At 33.0% G+C, this 24579-nt stretch overlaps 1 protein-coding gene across 1 annotated transcript; it reads right to left on the bottom strand.

Annotated features, from left to right (window-relative positions):
• Positions 1-377: 377 nt before the first annotated feature.
• Positions 378-17907, bottom strand: LOC106691369 (uncharacterized). Its single transcript, XM_014437111.2, has 4 exons — positions 17456-17907; positions 11924-12103; positions 5052-5327; positions 378-502 (listed from the first exon to the last, which is right to left on the bottom strand). The coding sequence occupies exons 1-3, from the start codon at positions 17540-17542 to the stop codon at positions 5169-5171; spliced, it is 426 nt and encodes a 141-aa protein (XP_014292597.1). The 5' UTR covers positions 17543-17907; the 3' UTR covers positions 378-502; positions 5052-5168.
• Between the last annotated feature and the right edge of the window lie 6672 nt (positions 17908-24579).

The raw sequence follows: 24579 nt of genomic DNA, 5'->3' as shown, positions 1-24579 counted from the left end.
TATATATATATATATACATATGTGAATAAATATTGATTTTTTTGTTCCAACACTAAGTAAATACAATAGTTTTCCAAACATGGCTATTAATTTTTTTTTTAAATTAAATTTGATAAACATAAAATTTTCGGATGAAAACACTGATATTTTCCTTCTGAGTATGGTATCTTATACTAAAGTTGATAGATTTATTATTTATTATCTATCATAGGTACACCAGTTAATATTTCTATATAGATTATATTTATATACAATGTACCGTATACCGTATTTAATTATTGGTGAGTATTCCTCAACTTAGCTAATAATTATTTTAGTGAAGCCTATAAGCAAACTGAATAAAATTACAGTGTATACCAGTACAATACCAACTATAACCACGACATTTTAGTTTTTGTCTAGAAATATTTATTTTAAATACAAAGGTCAAGAGGAGGCCCCGGATGGTGAAGGGCGAACATTAGGTTAAATAGTCAACCTCTATTATCAAGTTTCCGGCGACCTGAAAAAAATAAAATAAATTACCAACTCCACCGGAATCGCCTGTTATGTAACGTTCTCATCACTGAAGAATATTATATACTTGCGCTATAGCAAATGATTGTCAAGTGTTGTTCCATAAAAATATACTATATAATATATATACTAGTTTAATCCTGCGAGAACCTTCGCCTTAGGTATGTTCCATTTTTGTCTTCAACTCATTGGAAGTATAAGCTATGTCAATCTCATTCGTATAAACAATATAATGTTATCAATGAAGTCTATTCAAAACATATAATTAATAAAGCAGCATGCTTCACCACTATACACATAAGAAATAGTTTACTTAGGTATTGATGTTTTTACCGACATATTTATTGTAGAACTAAAAAAGTTTTATTTATTAATAAATATTACAATCTACCATATGTTGGGCAATAAGTAATAGTGATAACTGATTACCTTCCTACTAAAATAAAATAACATAAGAATAAAAATAAGAAAACAAATGAAAAAATATATAAATATAAAAAGTACATAGAAAATAAATAAAAGCTCTCTCTAAATATATGCAAACGGAAAGATAGGAATAAGAAATGATCGATAAATAAAATAGAATAATAATGAAAATAATCTCTAGTTATATTTACACTCTTATAAACAATATTTACACTATCGACATGAGGATCCTCCTTCATCGAGCTGAATCTTGCAAGATATAAAGTCACTTTCAAGACCATCTTCTTACACTTATTAACATAAGTTTATCACCTTATAAGATGTAATATATTTATAGTGTGTTGTATTGCTTTAGTAACATATTTAGCAGAATCGATTAAATTATTGTAAATTTACATATATATATAATTATGTGCATAAGTATTGATTTTTTTTTGGATCAACACTAAGTAAATACAATAGTTTTCCAAACATAGCTTACATTAATTTTTTTTAGAAATTAAATTTGATACACAGTGTATTTTCGGATGAAAACAACGATATTTTCCTTCTGAGCATCTTATACTAAGGATCTCTGAGCCCACTATGTCCCTACGTATAAGAGGTAGGACAGAGCTATTTGAGATCCTAGCGCATCCCTCTCACCGCATCACTGGTAATGAGGCAGTGGAGGCTGAGTAAGTGCTCAAAGCCACAAACTCCAAAATATTTAAAATTAATTGAATGAAGTTAATAACATTTCATTGAATAAGTAATGACCAGGTTCCAATGAAAAACATCCTATGCTTGGTGGTGAAATTAGTAACTCATTGAAGCTAATCTTAACCTGATATTGTCCAGGGAGTATTAAAGTACGCTTTGAACATTACTGGGGTAAAAGAACAAGATCTGTCAGCTACCCTTTTTCTTTGAGTATAATTAATATTTCGCAACATCTTGAAGCATGCCAAAGAACAAAGCGTGTGATACGGTATCCCATAGCAACAATGGCGTGGTGGTAGCTAACCATAGAATAAGATTTGACCCGTGCCTAAATCGTGTGCTATCTCAAAATCGATTATTCTTTGGCCATTAAAACAAAGAGCCCAATATACGTCCTACAGGAACGCTCTCGAGTTTTATTGTACGCGTCGAAATCTTTAAAATCCTATTTGTACTGATTGATTCCATCTGTCCACCTCTCATTTTTTTAATAACCCAGTAAAAAAATTAATATTTGAAATTCATGAAATTTGATTCCTTTTGACACCCCATTCGTCAGACTATATTGCTCCTGAGAGCCAGAATAGGGATTGATGCTACCATATTACATAAAAGCACGTATTCTAGACGAAATCCTTGATATTATTCAATAAATAATATCCATTATACATGTGCCAGTTTGTATATGATTCGATTTATTTTGGGCTTTAATCATCAAATATTAAAATTAAGATTAAGTTATTAATTCATTTCATATTGAGCACATTTCTATTATCCCAACTCTTGCTTGGATTTATAAAAAACTTCCCCCTATCAAGCAGAATTAAAATCAGATCACTACTTGCAGAGGTATGGCGATATACTAGTATTTTCACTTTGCTTATCGCTCGGGTAAGGAGTGTATTGTAATCGGATAGAATTTTCGATGTGCAAATCTTTTAAGAGACCTCCGAGTCCAAACAAAATTTTGTTTGTCCATTGGTCTGTTTGTATGTCTGTGTCATGGTTACTTCAGAAACGGGTGGACCGATTTTTTTACTTTATTGTTTTTATTAAATGCTATTTTTATATGTGCTTTTGAAAAGCAACTAAACCTTTCACAAAACATTAAAAACATTGTTTAAATTGGACAAGTATTATCAAAGATATGACGTATTGAAGTTTGTACCCTTGTTTTAACAAGATTTTTCTCAGTCTCCCATGGAAAGTTTTGTATAATTAATACTTGAAATAATTCCAAATCTATAAATCTTCTGGAACATTCTAGATGCTTGTTTGAAGGATAATCTAGTTGTCACATAATATAAAATAAACAATAAATAATTAAATAAATGTGAGATCTTTATCGGAAAATTTATCATAAATAATTAGAATATATTGTATGTTATAAATTATATTACATAATTTATTTATAATTATATATTACAAATCATTACCTTTACGATGTATTGAAAGATACAGGAAGGAATTAATGTATTTGTCTAAGCAGCCACAGTTGTATGCAATGTGGTGTTGTGATGCGACACACCGCATACTCGTATTCCAATTTTGGAAAACATTTTATTGTGTCAATGCTTCTCATAGTTATTTGATCTTTTTTGTTTATGAAAGATCTATGTTAATTTAGTCCCTCTTCAACTTCTTTTAGTTGCAATTACTTAATAATACAAACACTGGCTAATGAACACTTAGGAAAGTTCGTAATTTTCAAAAAACATTACATGTAGTTTAAGGTTTAAAGATTTTTATTGAATAATATTTGAAATTGCTGGAAAGGCTCATACATCTACTAGTCCTCTTAGTACTAAAAAAATATGCTTTAATTTAAAAAATATATATACATATTCATATCATGGGATCATTTTGAAATTTTACTCTTCAAAGTATTGAGTTTTGAAAACAGATAAACCGAATACAGTTCATAGTTATTAGGAGCTTCCTTTATGATGTTTGGGTCTAAATTAATTAGTATTGAATAGATTACTAATAAACTAATACGTTTATACAGTCACTAAAAAATAAATTATACGTTAAAAATCATGTATTCATCCGCATATTTGAAATGAATAATCATCGTGTCGCTGAAAATTAAAAATGGGCAAACGATTTTGTTTTCAATACCAAAATTCTCATTGCGTCTCGTTATGGATTGAAAAAAATACTGTTATGGATATGGAATCGTGTTTTTAAAAATTTAGAAGCTATTGTCAAGATTTTTGATTGTATAATTCATATTTCCAAGGAGCATCTACTGGTTATAGTAATGAGCTTAGGATGAATAACAAAAACAAGAGCTGTTGACGTATATTTTTTTCTGTTTTGTCTGTCAAAGAATTAATATTAATTTAGCTGATGCCCTGCAACTCTTCCTCTCTTCATTAATAAACACAGATTAATTATGGGAAGAAAATTGTTAGGTCTTCTTTGAGAAATTATATTTTTATAATTTGTAAAATAAATTCGAAATTGATTATTCTCTTATGATTGAAGGTTGTATGGCATGTCTTGGCCATGTGACATTAACAACCTAAGATTCTTGGTTAATCTGACAATCCTGATTGGATAGATCGTGTCTTTAAACAAATAAACGAAGAAAAAACTTTATTTGTCATGTTTTTTTTGTAGCTTCAAATGTATGACAAAACACATTCATAAAAAAATATATATAATTATTTTTTATATACAAATTTAAGATTATTTTAAAAATACATGTTTAAAATTTGATTGTATGTTGCATACTTTAAAATAATGTATATAACATTTTTAAAGAGATCAGTTTATTTGTGTATAATACATTAATTTATTTTTTAAGATTAGGTAAATTAGATTAAAACCACAAAAATCTTTTTTTTAAAAAAGATTCACTCTCTCACTTTGCTCATTATTTTTTAACGTTTCAGCCTTCAAACCATTATTAAACAGACCTATTGCTTCCTCCAAAATTTTTTTTCCTATTGCAGGGTACTATACCTCATGTCAATCATAAACATTTATATTATTATTTTCTAACTTTGAATGTTTAAAAGTTTTCTGTTTACACAATTTTAAATTTGTATATTGTGTAAATAAGAAAACTGTTTAAAATGATGAAACCTTTGACATAGGTTAAAATATGAGCTAAGACAAATAATGAATTAAAAAATGGAAGGAAAATGAAATAGCTCAATGCATGATGAATATTTTATGGAAGAGAATCCGAGATCCGAGAGCTATTTGGATGAAAATATAAGGTCCCGACACCAATTTAGGGTCAAATACAGTACCTCAACATCTGTGATGATTTGTTTAGGGTACTAATCGATATCTTAATCTATATATGTGTGTGAAAATGTTTGACCTTAGTGGTATCAGAAATACAGTTATTTTACTTGGCTTTTGTTTTTTTTCTTAATTTTGTAAGTACTCACGTTTTTCTTCCTCGTTTCTCTGAATAAGTCTGGTCCTTTCGGAAGGCATTGACAACTTAAAGCAAACAGAGCCTTAGTGGTTTACACAATAAGATATGTATTTTTTAAAAGTATTTTTTATTTGTCCTCTCCTTCTGCTGTGAGAAGCTTCTGTGTTTCCTTAGCTTCTGAAGCTTGATTGATTGTACTCCTTCCAATGCTTAATTCGTTCTGTCCAATACTGGTTACTGCATCTTGCTGAGCTTTACTTATTTTTTTATCCTCTGATTTTTCTTTCTAGAAAAAAAAAATATTAAAAGTCGAACATTAGCTAAAAGAAATAAATCTTCTAAACTAATGGATTTTCACTTAGTAGCAACTAGGGATTGCAATATCGGGCTAAAAGTTCCAATATTCGGTATTTTCTATACTTTAATACCTAGTTCAAGAGCCCAAGAGAAGAAAAAAAGGCAGTTATCTCACCCCAATTTTTGATTACTTTAATGAAAACTATGTATAATTACTAGCCAAAATTCATGAGTCTGCCAAGTATAGGTAGGGGGAATAAAAAATGGTGGCTGTTGCAAAGCAATAAAAAAAACTAAATTTTCATTCGGAACTCAATATCTCAAAAAGTAGGAACGACAAAAGAAAACCTAATAGAACGTCATATAAAGAAGAGAAAATTTTTTAAAATATGAGCCCTAATTTATTTACGTTAAATAGTTTTCTAGATATAGCTTTTTAAAAAGCAAAATTTCATAAAACTGTTGTATGGGACGTACTGAAAGATCGGTAGTTAGTGAATTTATTTTGAAAAATCGATGTCTCAAAAACCATTTGACGTACAAATGTCTATTAGCAATCAAATCAAAGCTAGTTTAATGAGCTATAAAGTAGTTTATGATGTTTATCTTCGAACGAGTAATAGTTTTCATGAAATTTACTAATGTAAATTGATTTATAGTTGTTCGGACAATTTTATATTCATATGTGAATATCATAAAAACTACTACCCCTACGAAGATAAATGTCATAAACTACTGTTTATGCTTACTTTATAGTAAGTTAAATTTCCTTTATTTTGAGTGTTGACTGACATATGGATCTAGAGATATATTTTTTTCAAAAATCCAACATTTTATACGAACAACTAAAAATTAACATTTTGTGAGTTTATTTTGTCAAATATCATAAAAACTACTAGTCCTACAAAGATAAATATTATTAACTATTTTATAGTAAATTTAACTATCTTTAATTTGAGCGTTGGCAGACATCTGTACGTCAAATGGCTTCTGAAATGAAGTTTTTCATAAATCAAACTTATTGTCCAAACAACTACAAATCAATTTATTTTACCATATGCCATGAAAACTACTACTCCTACGACGATAAACGTTATAAACTACTTCATAGCCCATTAAACTAGCTTTAATTTGAGTACTAATAGACATCTCTATGTCACACAGTTCCTGAGATATAGATTTCTCAAAATAAATTAACTAACTACTAATCTTTCAGTAGATTTTTAAGAAATTTTGCTTTTTAAAAAGCTGTATCTCGAGACTATTGGGCGTATATAGCTCTTTTAAGGCTAATATTTCAGCAAATTTACTCTTCTTTAAATAATGTGCTCCTAGGTTTTCTAGTGTTAGTAGTTTTTAAAATATAGAGCACCGAATGGAAAATTAGTGTTTTTTAAGGTTTTGAAACAGTCGCCATTTTTTATTCCTCCTACCTATACTTGGCAGACTCATCAATTTTGACTATTAATTATACATAGTTTTCATTAAATTAATCAAAAATTGGGGTGAGATAACTGCCTTTTTTCCTTTCCGGCTCTTGTACTAACCGGAATACCGTTTTTAATACCTGTATTAGGAATTTTAATAAAAGAAAAAAAACACAGGTGGTTCTTTGTTTTATTTGCCAGTTTTATTAGAAAGAGTAAATATCACAAAAAATCATTTGCATATAGATAATCAAGAATCACATAAAGTAAAAGAACAAGGAACATCTGATGTATTTAAATAATAAAAAAGTGTGATTCTAAGGTAATATTGCATTTTTTTGAAATGTAATCTTAAAAAAAAAATAGTGCATTAATTAAGCCTGGAACGTGAACGTTTTGTGCAAAAATTACTAACTGTCGAAAAAGCTCTTCGCGAGTGATAGTTGGTGGCACTCTTAGCAATGCGCGATATACTTTTTCGAAGTATCTACCTCTAAATCGATCATCTTCAAATAAATCGATTTCTCGTCAGATGGTTTTGGATATATCTGATATCCGTATTATAGTTTGTTGAATTTTTTTTAGTTACCGCTAATTCTAATTTCTGTTCACGAGACAGGTGTGGATAGGTTTGTGGTTAAAAATATTTAAGTTAATTGACTACAAACTTTATCAAATTTGAATCGGTTTGTCTCTTTTCTTCTTTTTCATATTCATTTTTAAAATCATTACAATTATGTAAATAGAAGAATTATTCCTTTAAATTAATTGACAAGAATTAACGCCGAGAGTGACAGGACCATATAAATCGTCTAAGTTGTTATAACTGAATCTCATTCACCCGCCAAGTGTTTCCATCAATAAAACAATCATAAAGTGAACAAAGGTTTATATGTCTAATTAACTATATACTGCTGAGTCAATATTTAGTTCGAAAATCACATTAATAAAGGTTTTTCTAAAGATCGACAAAACACCATATTATTGGACCCATATTATTGGTCTTACATGACTCTTGACATATCAAGAATTCAGCTGTAAGCAATTCAATTTAATTTTAATTTATTTTCCAATAATTAACTCATTATTGCTTCTTCGTTACTTTAGAATCTGATTTCTTTGTTACTGTTGCAGTTAAAGCTAGCCTGCCATACGCAGCATTATCTACTTTCCTTTTATTATTCATAACGCGTTAGAAAAGACAGACTGTAGTGTTATTCGTTTTAAATGGAAAATTTATTGTTAATATTCCTTCCCAGTGTTCAAACTCTTGAGTAGCCTTTACTTTTAAATATACTGAACAAATATAGTGAATTTTAAGTAGTCTTGGTTGAATTTGTTTCTAATAACTAGGTAAAATTTATTATATTATTTTAAGGAAGTAAATCAGCCAGAAAATGGTATTAAAATGAAGGGTGATAATCCCAAATAGGAACTTCAATAAAATACTTCAATGAGACTTAAATACGTTTTTAATTATCCTATTAAAGGAACTCTTAGGCTTTCTAAGCCCTGATGGAAATTATAATAGAACATCATTTGGAGATAAATTTAATATAACTTGAAATGTCGTTTAGTTCTTAGTTTATTTCCTAAAAATTTTATAAAAACAATGATTAGTAATAATATTGATTTTTGAATACTATCAGGTCTCTATAAAATATACAAAGTTGGTTAATTTATGTCAGAAAAACTTTGTGAGTACTTAGATTAGTATTGTTATTTATCGCCTACCTCGAGTCCGTTTTGATGATGCATTTGAATCCTCCTTCCTCTCATATATTCCTCTCTTCCAAAACATAATAATCGCAGGCGATCTCAACACCAACCTTCTCACAGAAGGTATTTTCTCCCTAGACCTTTATATTGTTCCCTACCAATCCACACATCATACCCTGTCCACTGATACCTGGCTAGATGTATTTATTATTGATACCCCACAGAATCTTTTATCCTCCTCCCAAATTTCTATGTCTTTTCTTTCCTCCCATAACCTAATCAGAATTTCCTCCAACATTCTCACTCCCTTGATTATACCAAAGAAAATTAGTTGGCGAAACCTTGATTTCTTAACCATAGACCTGGTCCCTACCTTGATGAACTTTCCCTCTCCTTAGAATCTATTTATTCACTTGTATCCATTGATGTCATGGTCGAATGCCTATCCTCGAATCTCCTTAAATTCCTAAACCAATACGCTCCTCTTAAAACCCGTACCTTCAAACGCTCTCCGGCTCCCTGGATCAACTTAGAAATAAGAAATTAAATGAGAAGACGAGATGTTGCCAGAAGACGCTTCAGACGCACCCGAAGTTCAGAGCACTATTCCACCTTTAAGCCCCTTCGAAACCTTACCCAAACATCCTTACGCTGCGTCAGGGAGCATTACTTTCACAACATCCTATCCCAAGCACCTGATCCTAAATCTAAATGGAAAATCCTAAAGAACCTCTCCGTTATAAGTTCTAAATCCTGTCCACATTGCGCAGTTGATCCAGAAGAGCTTAATACTTTCTATGCTGCTCCTCCTCCTTCAACAACCTCATGGGAATTTCCATCTCTTCACATCCCTTAAATCCCATTTGATCCCAATAAATTTTATTTCTTGAATGTGTCTCCAGATGACTTAACCTCAAGTCCAGAACTAACGATTACGGCCCAGACAATGTTCCTGTAAAGATCATCATACTTTGTCTCCCTGCCATTCTTCCTGCCTTCCTGCACATTTATAACTTCTCCCTTCAAAATTCCGTTTTTCCCAAAGCCTGGAAGAAATTCTTCGTCCGACCATTGAACAATGTTCCTCCTCCGCCTTCAATTTCCGAATTTTGGCCAATATCCATTTTATCCAATTTGGCCAAGCCACTAGAAAGATTAGTCCACTCCCAACTTTTTTCCCAATTTTCTCGAGCAAAAAGCTTTCCTTAATCTTTTCCAGATCCTCGTGTATGGAGGGCTATCTGCAGGACTAGAGTTGAAACTGAAGAGACTCATGAATTGTTTTGTAAGATTTATCTTTGGGTTCCCTAGGCGCTCTCAAGTCTCCTGCTGGTACATCGAGTTGAATTACCTCTATCCAATCTCCCGAAGGCAATACCTCCTTGGTGTTTTCCTATTCCAAGTTCTTAAAATCAAAAAACCTACCTATATTCTAGATCTCCTCACTCTTCGTTCATCCATCCACTCATTAAACACCAGATCCCAACCTGTTGATTTATATATGCCCTCCTATAGAACCGCCTTCTTTAGCAAATCCTTCCTCATACGTGCAACCTCATTCTGGAATTCTCTCCCCATCTCCATTCAACAGTCCTCATCCATTCTTTCCTTTAAACAACACCTATTCCTCCACTTATTGTATAATCAAACCTCCACACCATTGTAATCAAATAAATAGACATATATTCATTCACATTATAAACGGTAGTAAAGCCAATATACCAATGTAATTTCATTCTACTATCTGAAAATTAGTAAATGCTTGCCAGATAAAAATCTTAATATATGAACCATGTATTTATTCTTAGGGGACATATGTCCCAGAATACAATATTTTTTCATTTCATTTCATTAGTACGAAATTTACTCATAAAAACTATTATTGAAGAAAAAGTAACAAAAGTAATCAAAGCATGGGTTGTCGGTTGATTACAAATACTTTTGAGATACGCTATTATGTGGAACATTACCACTGCAATGATAACACCAACGGTTTATATTTAATCGATAATAATGTTTGCATGTTTCAGTGCGATAATAGTTTATTGATATATTGACAACAATTAAATCAATATTTTTTGAGCAATTTATAAACCAACCTGGATCGAATAAGACAAGTATTTTTTCGACTTAAGAATCTAGTCAATAATCAATCTAATGAATTATTGGTGACCAATCGCAAATTTCCACTGATTCAAACTATTTTCATTGTTGTATATATTGGCATTGGTATCTGGTGTGGGAAACAGTCCAGCATGTGGTCCTTTTTGCCAACCTCAGGCGGTTACCAGAGTTGCACACAACCAAGGTGGGTTTGTCAAGATTCATTTTTCATTGTAGATCGGTTACATATGGAACATTAAGGTCTTTAACTATGATTTTATTTGTGATAAAGTAAGGAGCATTGAGGATTTTAAGAAGGATTTTGGATTGCAATGATTGGACACGAGAGGAATTCGAAGGTTTAGTGGAGTCCCAAAGTTCAACCCCGTATGTCCATATTGGCCTTATTATAGTCATGTAGATTAGTCTTTTGTAATGAATTGAAAGTTTAGACTATTTGTCCATTAAGTGCTGTAATTGTCGAAATCGCTGTGCAGTTTCCTGTATTTTCAGTCTTGTGTGAGGATTCCAAGTTAGTCGTTTGTCTAGATGTAGTCCAAGGTAGCGGATTTGTTCAACAGGGGTAAGCTCAACATTGTTAAAGGAGACTGTAGGGCAGTCGGAAGGTTAACGGCGAAGGGTAAAGGTGATTTGATGGGATTTATTATAATGCTCTAATTACACCATTCTTCGAGGGCAGTGATATGGGATTGAAGAGTTTGGGATGCAATCAAAGGGTTATTATTAACAGCGAGCACACATGTGTAATCAGTATACGTGGTGAGGATAGTGTTAGGATTCGTTGGGATGTCAGCTGTATAGATTGTGTAGAGGATGGGACCGAGGATACTACCTTGAGGAACACCAGCGGACTGAGAATAGAGGGATGAATAGGAACCATTGTGGTTTACTTGGAATAATCTATCGATGAGAAAGGAACGGATGATGAGAAATTATGTAGAAAGTAGGAATCTACGGAGTTTGTAAAGCAGTCCCGGGTGCCAGACTCGATCAAAAGCCTGTTCTACATCGAAAAAGACCGCCCAGTACATTCCGCGCTCCAAAGAAGACGAGACCACACGGTGACATTGCTGGATAGTGGAGTGGGAGGTTCGGAATCCAAAATGATGATCAGGGACTATATGATCGGAATCAATGATGGGGTATAGGCGTTTTAAAATGAGTTTTTCGAGGATTTTGCCCATGATTGCTAATAGAGAGATAGTAAGGTAGGAGGATGGGTATTATGGAGCTTTTGTGGTTTAGGTATCATTTTAACTATTGATAAGGAAAATTGTTAGTTTAATCTATAATAACTAAATTTGTATTATCTTACCTGGTTAAATATCGGGCAAGTGGTCCAGAGAAGGCCGAATAAACACAGAAAGGTGATGAAGAAGCTTATTACCAATATGATGGATCCCAAACAGCTGGATCCGACTACAACATAGAGGAAGATGTAGCCGCAACTGAATACCAACAGTACGATGATGGTTTTAGGAGTAAGACCTATTCTCTGCAACAGAGGGTATATTTGAGGGATACTTGTGGAAAATTTACCAGTAAGATTAGACTAGATATCATCTATTATCTTCTGCTCCCCTTACGTGTAGTCTACTTTTAGTAATCTAAACAGCTATTGAGTAAATTTATTTTAAAAGATGATAATGTTTACCTTTCTTTTAATGCGATTAACATAACTATCACGGGTTTGAATAACCTTATCATTGCAGTTTTGTAGTTCAATAATCCGAATTTTTATTTCTTTATTACCTTCGCCGCTGATAGGTACTTTCATGTCATAGAATATTATAAACTACTACTTATTTTTTAAAAATTATATATTGTGAAAAAATAGATGAAAACTAATAATAAAACAAAACTAATTGATAATATATATAACTAAAATAGATTTATATAAATAAAATAATATAATATAAATAAAAGGCGATAACGAGAAGAAAAGAAATAGGAAAAGACATTAAAACTATATATACTTATTAATTCGTCTATGAGTAATTGCTCACATGAAAATAATTGTTTCAAAATATATTTCACTAACGTAATATATGAATATAATGATGTTATTTAAATTACCAAAAAAAAAAAAACTCAGATATATTTCCTTTGCGAAATGATTTTCCAACAAATTTTACATATCCTCTTAACCAATAAAATAAAATTACAAGTACCAATAAAATAAAATCAATTCATAACTACCAAATTGTAAAATTTTATTAAATAATTACAAGTGAAACATTCAACTAAACTGAATATTGACTTAAACAAATCATTCTTGCCGTGAACTCTTTATATATGTATAAGAGATAAACAAAGTTTGGAGTATATCCCAATAATTGTCAACTTATGTTAAAACACTCTGCCAAGTTAGGATTAGCTATTAATAAAATTAACCGGAATACATGCAAATCTCAAGAAATATTCCGCCTTTGCCACTAAGCATGCATCTGAATGGCCGTACCTTTTCTGTTTGTCCTGTACTTAAACGCTTGAGGTTATTAATTACCCAAGAGAGTGACATAACAAGAAAAATACTAGTTAGAATAGCGGATGGCATGCTTCTTTGGATTATGAGTATAATAGACATTCCAGTTTGAAGATTTGTCTTTGAGCGAGAAAAGGCTGATTTATAAAATGCCCGTAAGAATCTAACTACAAGTGAAGCATGTGTTCTTACTAAGAATAAAGCAGTAAAATATTAAAATAAAGGTTTAAGGCCTAAATTATGCTGAGAGATAAGATAAGATGGATCTAAATTAGATAGAAGCCCTAATAGGGTTATACTGCAGTCCATAAGTTATTGAATCAATGGAATACTTTTAACGAAAAGATGTAATGTTTATTAGCAAAGCTGAGGTTTAATTAATAATGTTGATCTTGAATGACTACCTTACCTCACGTAATGAAATTAAATTTTTTCAAGCTAATTGTTTATAAATGCAATAATAATTATTTAATCTTAGCGACCGATTTCTTTGTTAGGTTTAATTATTTGAATAATTATATTTATTCAACACTCTTACTGGCAACACTGATTCAGATAGTTGGCAGGTAACGTAGTCTGTCTTCCCCGCTTGCAACCAGTTAATGGTTTCTTATTAAAGTTAATGGTTTCTTATCAAAGTTAATGGTTTCTTATTAAACTTACACTGCGTTATCTTTATTATGTAACCTATTATTCACAGGTTATGGGGCCAGTATAATTTCAGTTGTGTTGTCGTATACTGTCATAAACTGTCGTGCGTCTTTATATGAAGCCAATAGCCGAAGTACCCTCTGCAATCCGTGTTCTCGTCGGATCTAATATCAACAATTGAGAGTTCTGAATACATACAAAATTAGAAAAAGAACAAATAAATGAGGTGCTGAACGAAATTCCGGACGACGAGGTAAAAAGAAACCTTTTTTATTGCAAGATGCTAAGGCAAAGGCAATCATAATAGAAGGATTTTCAGATAAACATCTCGATTAGGTTAAGGATTGCACTACAGCTAAGACAATGATTTAAGCCCTGAAAGACATTTTTGTGAGGACGACAGCTTTTTTAAAATTAACTTTATGGCGTAAGTTATTTAACCTTGAATATTCACAAATTAACAGCATGGAAGATCATTTTTTTGAAATTAGACACCACTATTAGAGAGTTAATAGATATGAGTACACAGTTTGATGAAACTGGCAAAGTTTGTCATTTATTTTCGACATTACTAGAAGAATTTGGTACAACAGTGACAGCATTGGAGTCAATTAAAGATGTAAAAATGGATTTTGTCAAGGCAAGACATTTGGAAGAGGCGTTAAAAATTAAAGGGAATACACATTCATTGCAAGATAAAACTTCTTTCAAAGCCAACCAGGACCGCGGATGTTACCAGTGTGGCGACAAGGCTCATTTTAAATCTAACTGTTCTAAACTAGCAGGTATAAGAAAACAGAGGAGGAAGATCTTACAGAGGTCAGTCTAATAAAAGCAATTTCAAAGGTAGATCCAATTATAATTCCCATGGTAAAGCCTATTCAGCTAAAAATCATTAATCATTAGTCGCACTCAATTTCCGAGAAGAAATATTTTGTGCAACCGAACATTTCATAATAGATTCGGGAGCTAGAAACCATTTATTAAAACAGGATCTTATCCCATCTATACATGAAATCAAGAAACTTGAGAAAGAAGTTACAATTCACATTGCTAACGGAGACAAAATCGTATGTAAACTATAAGGGTTGCTTACGATTAGCATGTCGAGGTTATAATATAAACATTGAAGGTATTGTTCCTGGTTTGAAGCATAATTTGCTCTCAATCGGTAAAATGACAGGTAAATGTGTCAAAGTCATTATTGATTCGTATACAATGATTTTGTGTATGAAAATTATTAAAATATATTGCGATTTTACTCAACATATATCTTAAAATATATAATATATATAAACGTATATCTTAAAATTTGACACAACCAAAATTAATGAAAAAGCATTTCAGTTCAGAACTACAGGTCGAAGTTATACAAAACAAAGTAATACAGATAAAAATCTATGTCATCAAAGGCTAGGGCATTTGAATAGAGGTGGCTTACAAGTTCCTACAACATTTAGGGAAGCTAAACAATTTCCAGATTGGACAGAAACTATAGAAAAAGAGTTATAAGCTCATGAAGAACTCAAAACTTGGACCTGATGGAGAAATTACAGTCGACACGAAATGGATCCTTACTACAAAACAGTGTGGCACGAGAAGAGTACAAATTGTAGTAAGAGGTTTCCAGGAACCTACTAATAATTTTAAAGTATTTTCCTAGTTACCTGATTGCAGGATGATAACAATACGCTTATTGTTGACATTGGCTATAATCAATAATTCACTACTCAAGCAGGTTGACGTTCCAACAGCCTTTTTAAACCGTTTTCTTAATCATGACATTTACATAAGAACACCAGAGGTATTGGAAGGTGAAAAGAAAACATTAAAATTGGATCGAGCTTTGTATGGTTTAAGAGGGGCATCAAAATTCTGAAACCAGCAATTTAATGATTTTATGTTAAAATTGAATTTTAGACGTTCATCTCATGATTTCTGTTTTTATTTTTCCAGAAATATTTTTCTTTTTCTGTATGTTGATGGCGCTCTAATAACAGGCAAAAGAGGAAGTTGCCTTGGAAGTTCTTTGCAAGCACTGATGAAAGAATTCAATCTAAAGGTAATCAAGGAGGCATCGAAATTTATAGGAATGGAAATAGGAAGAAACCAAAAAGAGTTAAAAGTAACACAACCTAAAGTAATTAATAGATTGCTAAGAGAATTCAACAAGGATGAATGTCGACCAGTTGCGACACCTATGGAGATTAAGTTTAAAACAGACAAAGACCTGTACTATACAACGTTCCGTACAGAAGGAAGATTACTGTGTTCAGATCATCCAAACGACCCAGACAATTGACTAGTGGATTCATGGCATTTTATGCAGGCAACTCAATCGCTTGGAATTGAAGAAAACAATCTTGCGTGGCTATCTCTACAATGGATGCCGCATATATGGCTGCCGGTGCTGCTGCTGTAGGTATTGTGAGTGAGTTAAGGGCCAATAATTCTGATAATAGTGCCGGTGGTGTCAATTCATATATTGATAATACAAGTGCGATTACTCTGATAAATTCATATGAAAATTCTAAACGGGCTTGGCATATAGATGTCCGTTTTCATTTTATAAAATAATTAGTTAGTGAAAAGGTAATAAATATTGATTATATTAACACCAATGATAATGTTGCAGATTTACTCACAAAATCATTTTGTAAAGAAGAATTTGTTAAAATCTGAAATGTAGCGTTAAATGCCAAAAATAACCTATGTTTGAGATTGAATCTTTACTTATGTAAATTTTGTGAATTGTGTAAAGCTTCAATCGAGGGGATGTGTTAGAATTAATTAGTTGAATAATTATATTTACTCAACACTGTTACTGGCAACACTCATCCAGATAGTTAGCGGCTAAGGTAGTCTGTCTCCCCCGCTTGTAACCTTGTAACCACTCTCTGCTACCCTGTGTCAATGTTTTCTTATTAAACTTAAACTGTTATCTTTATTATGTAACCTATTATTCACATTCTTTAATAACTATATTTAATGTTTTGTTCATTTCATGAAACATGGGAAGATAAGGAATTGTTATTATTAAATGAATCATAAAATTATTGTTAATAATTGATGGTTTCACTTGTAAAACATGGTAACTGAAATGATTTATGAGTTAAAAGTTTCTGGCATCACTGACTTTTTAAAGGCTGATTTAATAAATTGTTGAAATAATCTTTGGAAGATTTGATTTCTTAAGAGAAAAATGACTGCTGTTTGAACATTGTAATATCGTTAATGTTTCCATCTTGTCAGTTACCATGTTTTACGATCGAACAACTCAATTATCATTAACTAGTTATTAAATTTTGATAAAATAATTCAAACTTCGGCCAATATTTGAGGCGTTCGGTCCTACAGCATGTTAACTGACAAAAGGAACACATTGTAAAAAAGGGCTATAAGTAGTACTCATAGTAAGTAGGACTCATAAAGGGTCCTGACCCCTGGGTTCAGTACTTTTTAAGGAACTACTCTTTTTTGAACGACGGTTATACAAGATGATTTGTCCATGATCACAGTCAACCGACAGATTTTTCCCCGAAACTTTCAAATTTTCTAACAAATTTTGCAAAAATTGATGAAATCAGCCTTTAAAAAATTCAGTCATAACATTTTACATCCGAACGCCTACTTTGTAAAAAATTAACCTTCTATTTTTCATTAAGTGACCACATTCTGTAACTGTTACTCCTTAATCTGAAGAAAAAATACCTCTAAAAGTGACTGAATACGTCCTTTTGGCAGTTCTTCATTTTTATCCGCTTCAGTGAACTTCTTGGCTCTCTCAGTATTCTTCATTTTTAAAAAATTTGCCAAGCGATAACTTGTAACCTTGAGTTGGCAACCTAACCTCAACTTTTGATTTATATGGACAGTACATGACACCCGCCATTTAAATTCTAGGTAGGGAGGTAATGAACCCCAGCACGGTAGTCATAGTGACCATGAAGCCAGAGATCAATCTTCTAAGAATAATGCTATGGAATATCAAGAAAATTTAAAAGTGGAGGGGAGGCTGCGAATGCTACGTTCATATGGTGCGTTTCACTTCAACTTCATTCACACAGACAAATACCATAATAGTGGCCAAAGAAGCTTTCTGCTACTTTGGATTCAATGGAGATATTGTACAAAATGTTTACTGTTCTTTATAAATATCATATGTTAATTTCAATAGTTTATTTTCTAGAAAGCGTCAGTCGGACTAGTAGGGTAGAAATCTTGGAGATTCAAGTCAGTCCTGTCAATCTGGCTTTTCAATTATCATTTTTAATCCGACTGATAACGTAGGAATCCCTTTACAAATTAGAAAATGGCCGAAATCTTTTACACTCCGTAAAACAATTTGAAATTCTTAAAATACTACTTCTACCGCCCTCCTTGGAGAGTTTCTTTAATGTTCTTGGAAAAACAAATGTTAGGTCGAAGATCCAAGTCCACTTAAAACGTTCTGCAGCGTATAAAATATATAACCTATTTCAGCCATTTTATAATTTACATACATACTACCTCTACCGCCCTGTTTAAAATTAATGATTATCCAGTTATTTAACGTAAAAAAACAAACAAATATTACACCTTCCACAAGCTGGAACAAATATTCACATTCGAACTACAACAGTAACTCCTCCAAAAGTAACCTTCTCGCCAGTTCCTCGTCTCAGTGTTGCCATCTCACATTACTCCCCCCTTTTAATGAGGGTGTCCAGAATGGTTATCCTTTTTTTTCTAACCAGGAGAATACCTCCGTGAAGCCCGTGTAATGCGACCTATTCTAGTCCTCGCAGGAGCCAGCACAGGGAGAGCTGGTACATCCACTTGTTCAGTGCTCACTTCCTTAGGTGCATCTAGATCCATCAACTCCTGGCCTGTCTGGTCTTGATGCTCCAAAGTCAAAGGACACTCCTCCTTCGGCGTATGTGCCTCGCTACCAGGGTCTTCGTCCTCTCCGCTGGTATATTCGGTTTGTTGATGTACATCTCTGTGGTGATAGAGAACGCCATTGTCGAACGGTTGGCCTCCGCTGAACTCATTCTCTCGCTGAGAAGTACATATTGGACTCCTCACTATCACTCCACTCGTCCTCCGGGACGTTATCGAACTCAAAATCCCTTTCCGTTTCTGTTAAGCTGTCAATATCATTACAGCTAACATATAGCGGCAAAATTTGAGTCTATCGAAGTGCATCACATAGTACATCCTGGCGTTCTTTCAATTTTGTAATTAACAGAGCTTAACCTCTCAATGACTTCAAAGGGCCCATTCCATGGAATCGCGAACTTTCGGCATTTTCCTAACGAGAGGGCATTTTTAATGTAGACCAGATCACCAGCCTTCAATTCTCGCAGCCACCTTCCCTGGTTGATCCTTCTGAAGTCTCTTCCAATCTTTGGCTAGTGCGGAGGGGGTACAAATATGCCTAATTAAGACGTATAATTAGGTCTTCCATGAAGTCATGGTGACCTATATTGGCTCTCGGCTGTAAATCACACTCAAAGGGTAAACGTAGTTCCCTTCCATAGCTTAGAAAGTTTGTTGTTTATCCAGTCCCTCTGTGGGTGGAACTGCTATTGGTATATAGAGGTCCCAATTGTTTACTTTGCTATTTACGTAGTGAGACACAGATTCCATACGGGTCCGGCAAAATTTTTCCACTCTACCATTAGAAGAAGGGCAGTAGGTAGTGGTCTGTATTTTCTTTGTCCCGACCAACAAGCAAGTCCTTTTCAACAGGGCTGAGGAAGTGGGCTCCGCGATCCGTCAAAAGTATCTCAGGAACTCCATGCCTAAGATATACATTTTAGACGAATACTCCGGTGACATCTTCCGATACAGTGTCCTTCACGAGGATAGTCTCAGCATGAAGTGATCCACACAAGTTACGAACCGGGCCGTCCTCGGCAAGTGGCCCTGTATATCCATTGCTACCAGTTCTCCGGTCCGAGCCGCTTGGTAAGGAGGCATGATCGGCACCTTAGGAAACAGCACTCACATTTACCCACATACTCTTCAACATCCGCTTTCATTCTCTCCCAGTGAAAATTCCGCTCAACTCTCTGTACAGCACGCTGAGAGCAACCGTCGCACAGGAGAAGGAGGTACTAGTATCCTCCATCGGTTGCCATCTACACTAAAATGTAGCCCATCCTCTTCAAAAAAAAAGCACCCTCCTCCTTGGGTTTTAGCAAACCCTATCGGACTACTGCTCCTGGATGACTTCTTCTCTAGTCAATAGTACCTTTCCATCATTACCCGGGCAGCTCTGCTAAGAGCATCTTTATTACTACGGTTCCTACCAGGTTTGTACTGCACTTCGACATCGTACTCGGCTAACTTGATCTGAATGAAGTCCGAGGGTTCATCGCAATGAGGAAAGTTCATCGCAATGAGGCATGACCGGTGAATACCTTGAATTGAAGTCCATACAGGTAACACTTGAACTGTGACATAGCCCACACTACTGCAAGTAACTCTCGTTCAGTTTCGGAATAATTCCTTTCTGCGCTGTTAAGCTGACGGGAAGCATAAGCCAGAGGTTTTTCATATTCATTTATCTTCTGCGCGAGCACTGCTCCCACAGCAATCCGGAATCTGTGGAAAATATGAAGGGGAGTGAGAAATCGGTGTAACACAGCACAGGGCTTCCTATCAGGCAGGTGCAGAGGTCTTTAAAGGCTGAGGTTCGTTTCGGTATCAACTCGAATGCTGCGATAGATTTCGTTAATTCTGTCAAAGATCTAGGCATAATTTGGGATGAACCTCCTATAATACCCGGATAGGCCTATAAATGCTCTTATTTCTTTTACGTTCCGGGGTTTAGGATATTCCTCTATGGCCTTCACCTTCATAGGATCCCGATCCTAGCCCGTTGAAGCCCGTTCACTCCGTCTTTGGAGATCAGATGTCCTAGATAGACCAACTCAGTCTGCAGAAATTTGCATTTCTTAAAGTTTGCCGCTTGTAGCCTCTTCAAAGCTTTCCTTCTTGATTCTTTATTGTGTTTTTCATGAGCTTTACCAAATATAATATATCGTCCAGGTACCAAACACTCAATAACAACAAGTCCACTCAGTAGTCTAGCGCAATCCCAACAGTCACTCCTCCAAAAGTAACCTTCTCGCCATCTCCTCTTCTCATCTTGTCAGTGTTGCCCACACAGTGTAGCCATCTCACACTACTTATACTCAATTCCCAAAATATCCCTTCCCACCAACTTGGATTTCGAACATACATTATCCAGTAGCTGACCATAACATTCTAACAAAGTAACTTTTAACTTTGGACCAAGTGTAGCACAATGGTTTGCTTTTCAAGCCCCAAATTCGTTTACTGCAATCCTTACACTAGGTACATACACCTCATCTCTCTAATTTGCGCGGAATAAGAATGTTATCCAAGTTCCTTTAGCGCGGTACATCAGTTGTTAGTTCTGCGTTCCCCAGAGCAGTTTCTTGGATCCTATTTTCTACATCTTCTACATAGCTCCTATCCCTACAAATCTCCATATCTTCCTTGCAACATTTGTTGATATCCCCATAGTATCAACCCGTTCATATCCTGAAAAGGGTATCAAATTATTCCACCAGCAGTGCGCTGTTGGGTCTGTCAGAGCGTAAATATTCTGTTTCCGTTAATTTACTTATTCCCAAATAAATATTATCTATTTCAATTTACTGTCACAAAAAAAAAATTATCTTTCTTAAATATATGGCACAAATGGAATAAATGCCACTTGGTAGAATTTAAATAGCTATGAAGGCTTTCAAAATTATTTATTTTACTTAAATTAACTTAATTAATTTAAACATTATTAATTTTCTCTACCTTGGTTGCTTTTCTTTGAATTAAATTATATATCTATTTATTTTTATTTCCGATATTCAAACATAATTTTAATTAATATTATTATTATCTATCTTGTTTTATATTATTTATTTCCATTATTATTTATTCAGTTGTTTTTCTAAACAATATATACATGATTTTATGAATGGATATTTACAGCTCTAATAATTATTGCTCTTGAGTGTGACAGCTAGTATTATTTTTCATTAAAAAGTATAATCTCTCTCTCAAAAAAGAATTAGTTTGGTAGTAAGTTAGTTAGAGATAAATCAACTATTTTTAATGGTTTGGCGTTTTGGGTAAATCATTATCAAATGATAAAGTTTTCCATTTTCTCAAAGGGGAACCGCAATCATAATCAAGGTAATATAAACACTGCTATGGAATGTAAAGTTATCAAAAGAAAAAAAAAACACTAATTGGAGAATGGATGCTAATCCTACGTGTAGGTATCCAAGAGGTAGAGTGAAACTTAGAGAAATGGAAGAACTGTGTCAGACCTTATCTTGAGGATTTGGGTGTTGTAATCAGTGGAGGGGGATTCTATGCTAGGAATTTTGGTACAATCAGTATAGAACTTTTAGGTTCACTAGGCATTTTATTTATTCATTGATACTATCTATAATTTATTATCAATTTAAATCCCACATTACAACGATATGATTGTACTGATGGCTAAATAACAAAAAAAAAACTTCCAATAGACATACATACCTCAAGGATTATTTTTAATACTATCCTTATCGGTAATTGAATTATATCCTGCCTTTGGTTGTTCCATACATTGTTGACTTTGTTCGAATTCTTTTTTTGATTCATTCAGAATTCTTTGCTCCTAAATAAAATTATGTTGTAATTGAAAATTTATATTAATGTAGGGTTATTAATATCATTGACAGCATTACTAATATGAAATTGTGTGTACAATATCTAGAATTTAATAATTTAAGAATAGTGGTGTTAATGCGACTAGAGAGCAGGACATGGTGCAAGGTGGTGGGAAACTTCTGTTTTTGTGCAAAACCCTCCAAATTGTTTAAATCTTCCGTAATTCTCATAAAGTCCTATAATATTCAGGGTGCTGATGATTTGTTTTTTTAATTACAATAATATTTTCAGATGTAAAAATATAAAATCATTTTTTCCTATAAATAAAATGATATTCTGATTCATAATAGTTAATTCGATTATTGATTTCACCTTATTTTGCTAACACATGAACACAGTCATACTTCTCAATACGTCAATAAAACCTAGATATATGTTCTTCAATGAGTATACTTTTATGGGAAAATAGTCCCAACATAAAGATCGATAAACCTCATTTTTTCTGGTCTATCAAAAATGTAAAAAACGAATTTTCCAGTATTAATTCGGAAGTGGCCGTATAAATTTAGAGAACAAGATTTCAAGAAACACAAATACTTTTGAATAACTAGAATTTGTAGTTTACTCTTTCGTTGGTATTGACTTGGCCGAAATATGTTTTGTTGGATAGTTTAAATTAAAATAACAACAACCAATAAAATCTCACTTTTATTTCCAATGTCGAAATAATGTCTCTAATATTAGGTCTAGGCTCACAAATACTGTTTGATGGGAGAACCAATTACAGTGAATTTGTCTATAGGTATTTGAGTGTAAGAAACCACACTCATCAATATGATTAGGCACGTTTCATTTTGGAGGGTTTTTTCCCACTTCCACCACTATGCGGCGGGGCAAACACTCTAGTTTCCTTAATAGCTATCACGACTCCCAGTTCATTTGCAATAATCTTTTTGGAGTGATACCAGTTATTCGATTTTCCTGTATTTTTTAGTTATAGTTCTATAGTTGGGTTAAACTGTTACATTTCTCTAAAAATACTGATCGAGAAAGCTTAATAAGCAAAGATACATTTGCCATAACAACTATACTAAATATTAAGTAAATGCTTCTACAACTATTTCAAACATGGCGATGGAGCAGGTGAGCACGCAAATAATGGTAAACGTTGGCCACGAGGCAATTCGCACTCCTTGCTTTCGGTAGCAACAATTAGTTATTTTTTCTACAGTACTCTTTGCTGCTATTGAGTTTTACATAATACATTGAATTTATATGGAGCAGTAGAAAGAACCTAGAATAAAAAATGTATGCTAGATCATGTCAATACTAATTTCAACTTTCGTCTAAATTTGAGCCCAATCGGATGAGTCGTTTTGAAATCAGGTTTGGCGAAGAAAATACTTTTACGAAAGTTATAAACGGAATCTATTAAAATCGATATGAAACTAACTAGGTAACAATCCACAAAATTCCTGAAAATTTTATCCAAATAGGACATATAGTTCGGTCTATTAAGCTCAGATATAAACTTGACTACAGACACAGAACCAAATTTGATTCTTGACATCTAAGACGTAAAAATTTTCGATCCTGAGAACATAAATTTTTTAAATTCCTGCTTCAATACAATGATTCGGTTCATTTCTAAATTTCAAAAACTTAATCTGTACAAACAATTAAACTTATGACATTTGATTTCTTTATTAATACAACTTAAAGAATTATTTATTTATTTTTATAAAAAATGAATAGTCTAGTTAGTTCAGAAGGAATTACCTCCAAAATAGTGAAGCACCAAACCATAAAGAAAACACAAACAAACGTCATCGTTATAGAGAAAACTAAAAGAGTCAAAACCTTGATAGGTATTCCCATATTTAATATAAGAAGCAATGCGCATGTTACTAAAATGATCAATAAAATACGGAGATGGGTCTTTCCTTTGGACTGAAAAAAAAAAAAAAAAATTAATACAATACTTTGTACAATCAGTAAAGAAGTCCCATTGTGCTGCATCACATTCATGGGAATCAGATCTGGACATTTAAATTCAGTTTACTGTCAACTGATACGAGATAACAGGTGGGCTAACCGTCTTTCGTTAAGAGCACCTATTTATATGGGATCTTATATATGATGTGTATATATATATATATATA

This window comes from Halyomorpha halys, unplaced genomic scaffold (assembly GCF_000696795.3).
Source record: "Halyomorpha halys isolate HHAL.00 unplaced genomic scaffold, Hhal_1.1 Scaffold2287.1, whole genome shotgun sequence".
Lineage (NCBI taxonomy): Eukaryota > Metazoa > Arthropoda > Insecta > Hemiptera > Pentatomidae > Halyomorpha > Halyomorpha halys.
This window is presented reverse-complemented; position numbering and strand designations above follow the sequence as displayed.

Coding starts and splice junctions, on each gene's coding strand:
- LOC106691369 (XM_014437111.2), bottom strand. CDS start 17,542: ATGAAGAATACTGAGAGAGCCAAGAAGTTCACTGAAGCGGATAAAAAT. Junction 12,104..17,455: donor GTATTCAGTCACTTTTAGAG/GTATTTTTTCTT, acceptor CCTCTGTTGCAG/AGAATAGGTCTTACTCCTAA. Junction 5,328..11,923: donor CTTGCCCGATATTTAACCAG/GTAAGATAATAC, acceptor TTTTTTTTCTAG/AAAGAAAAATCAGAGGATAA.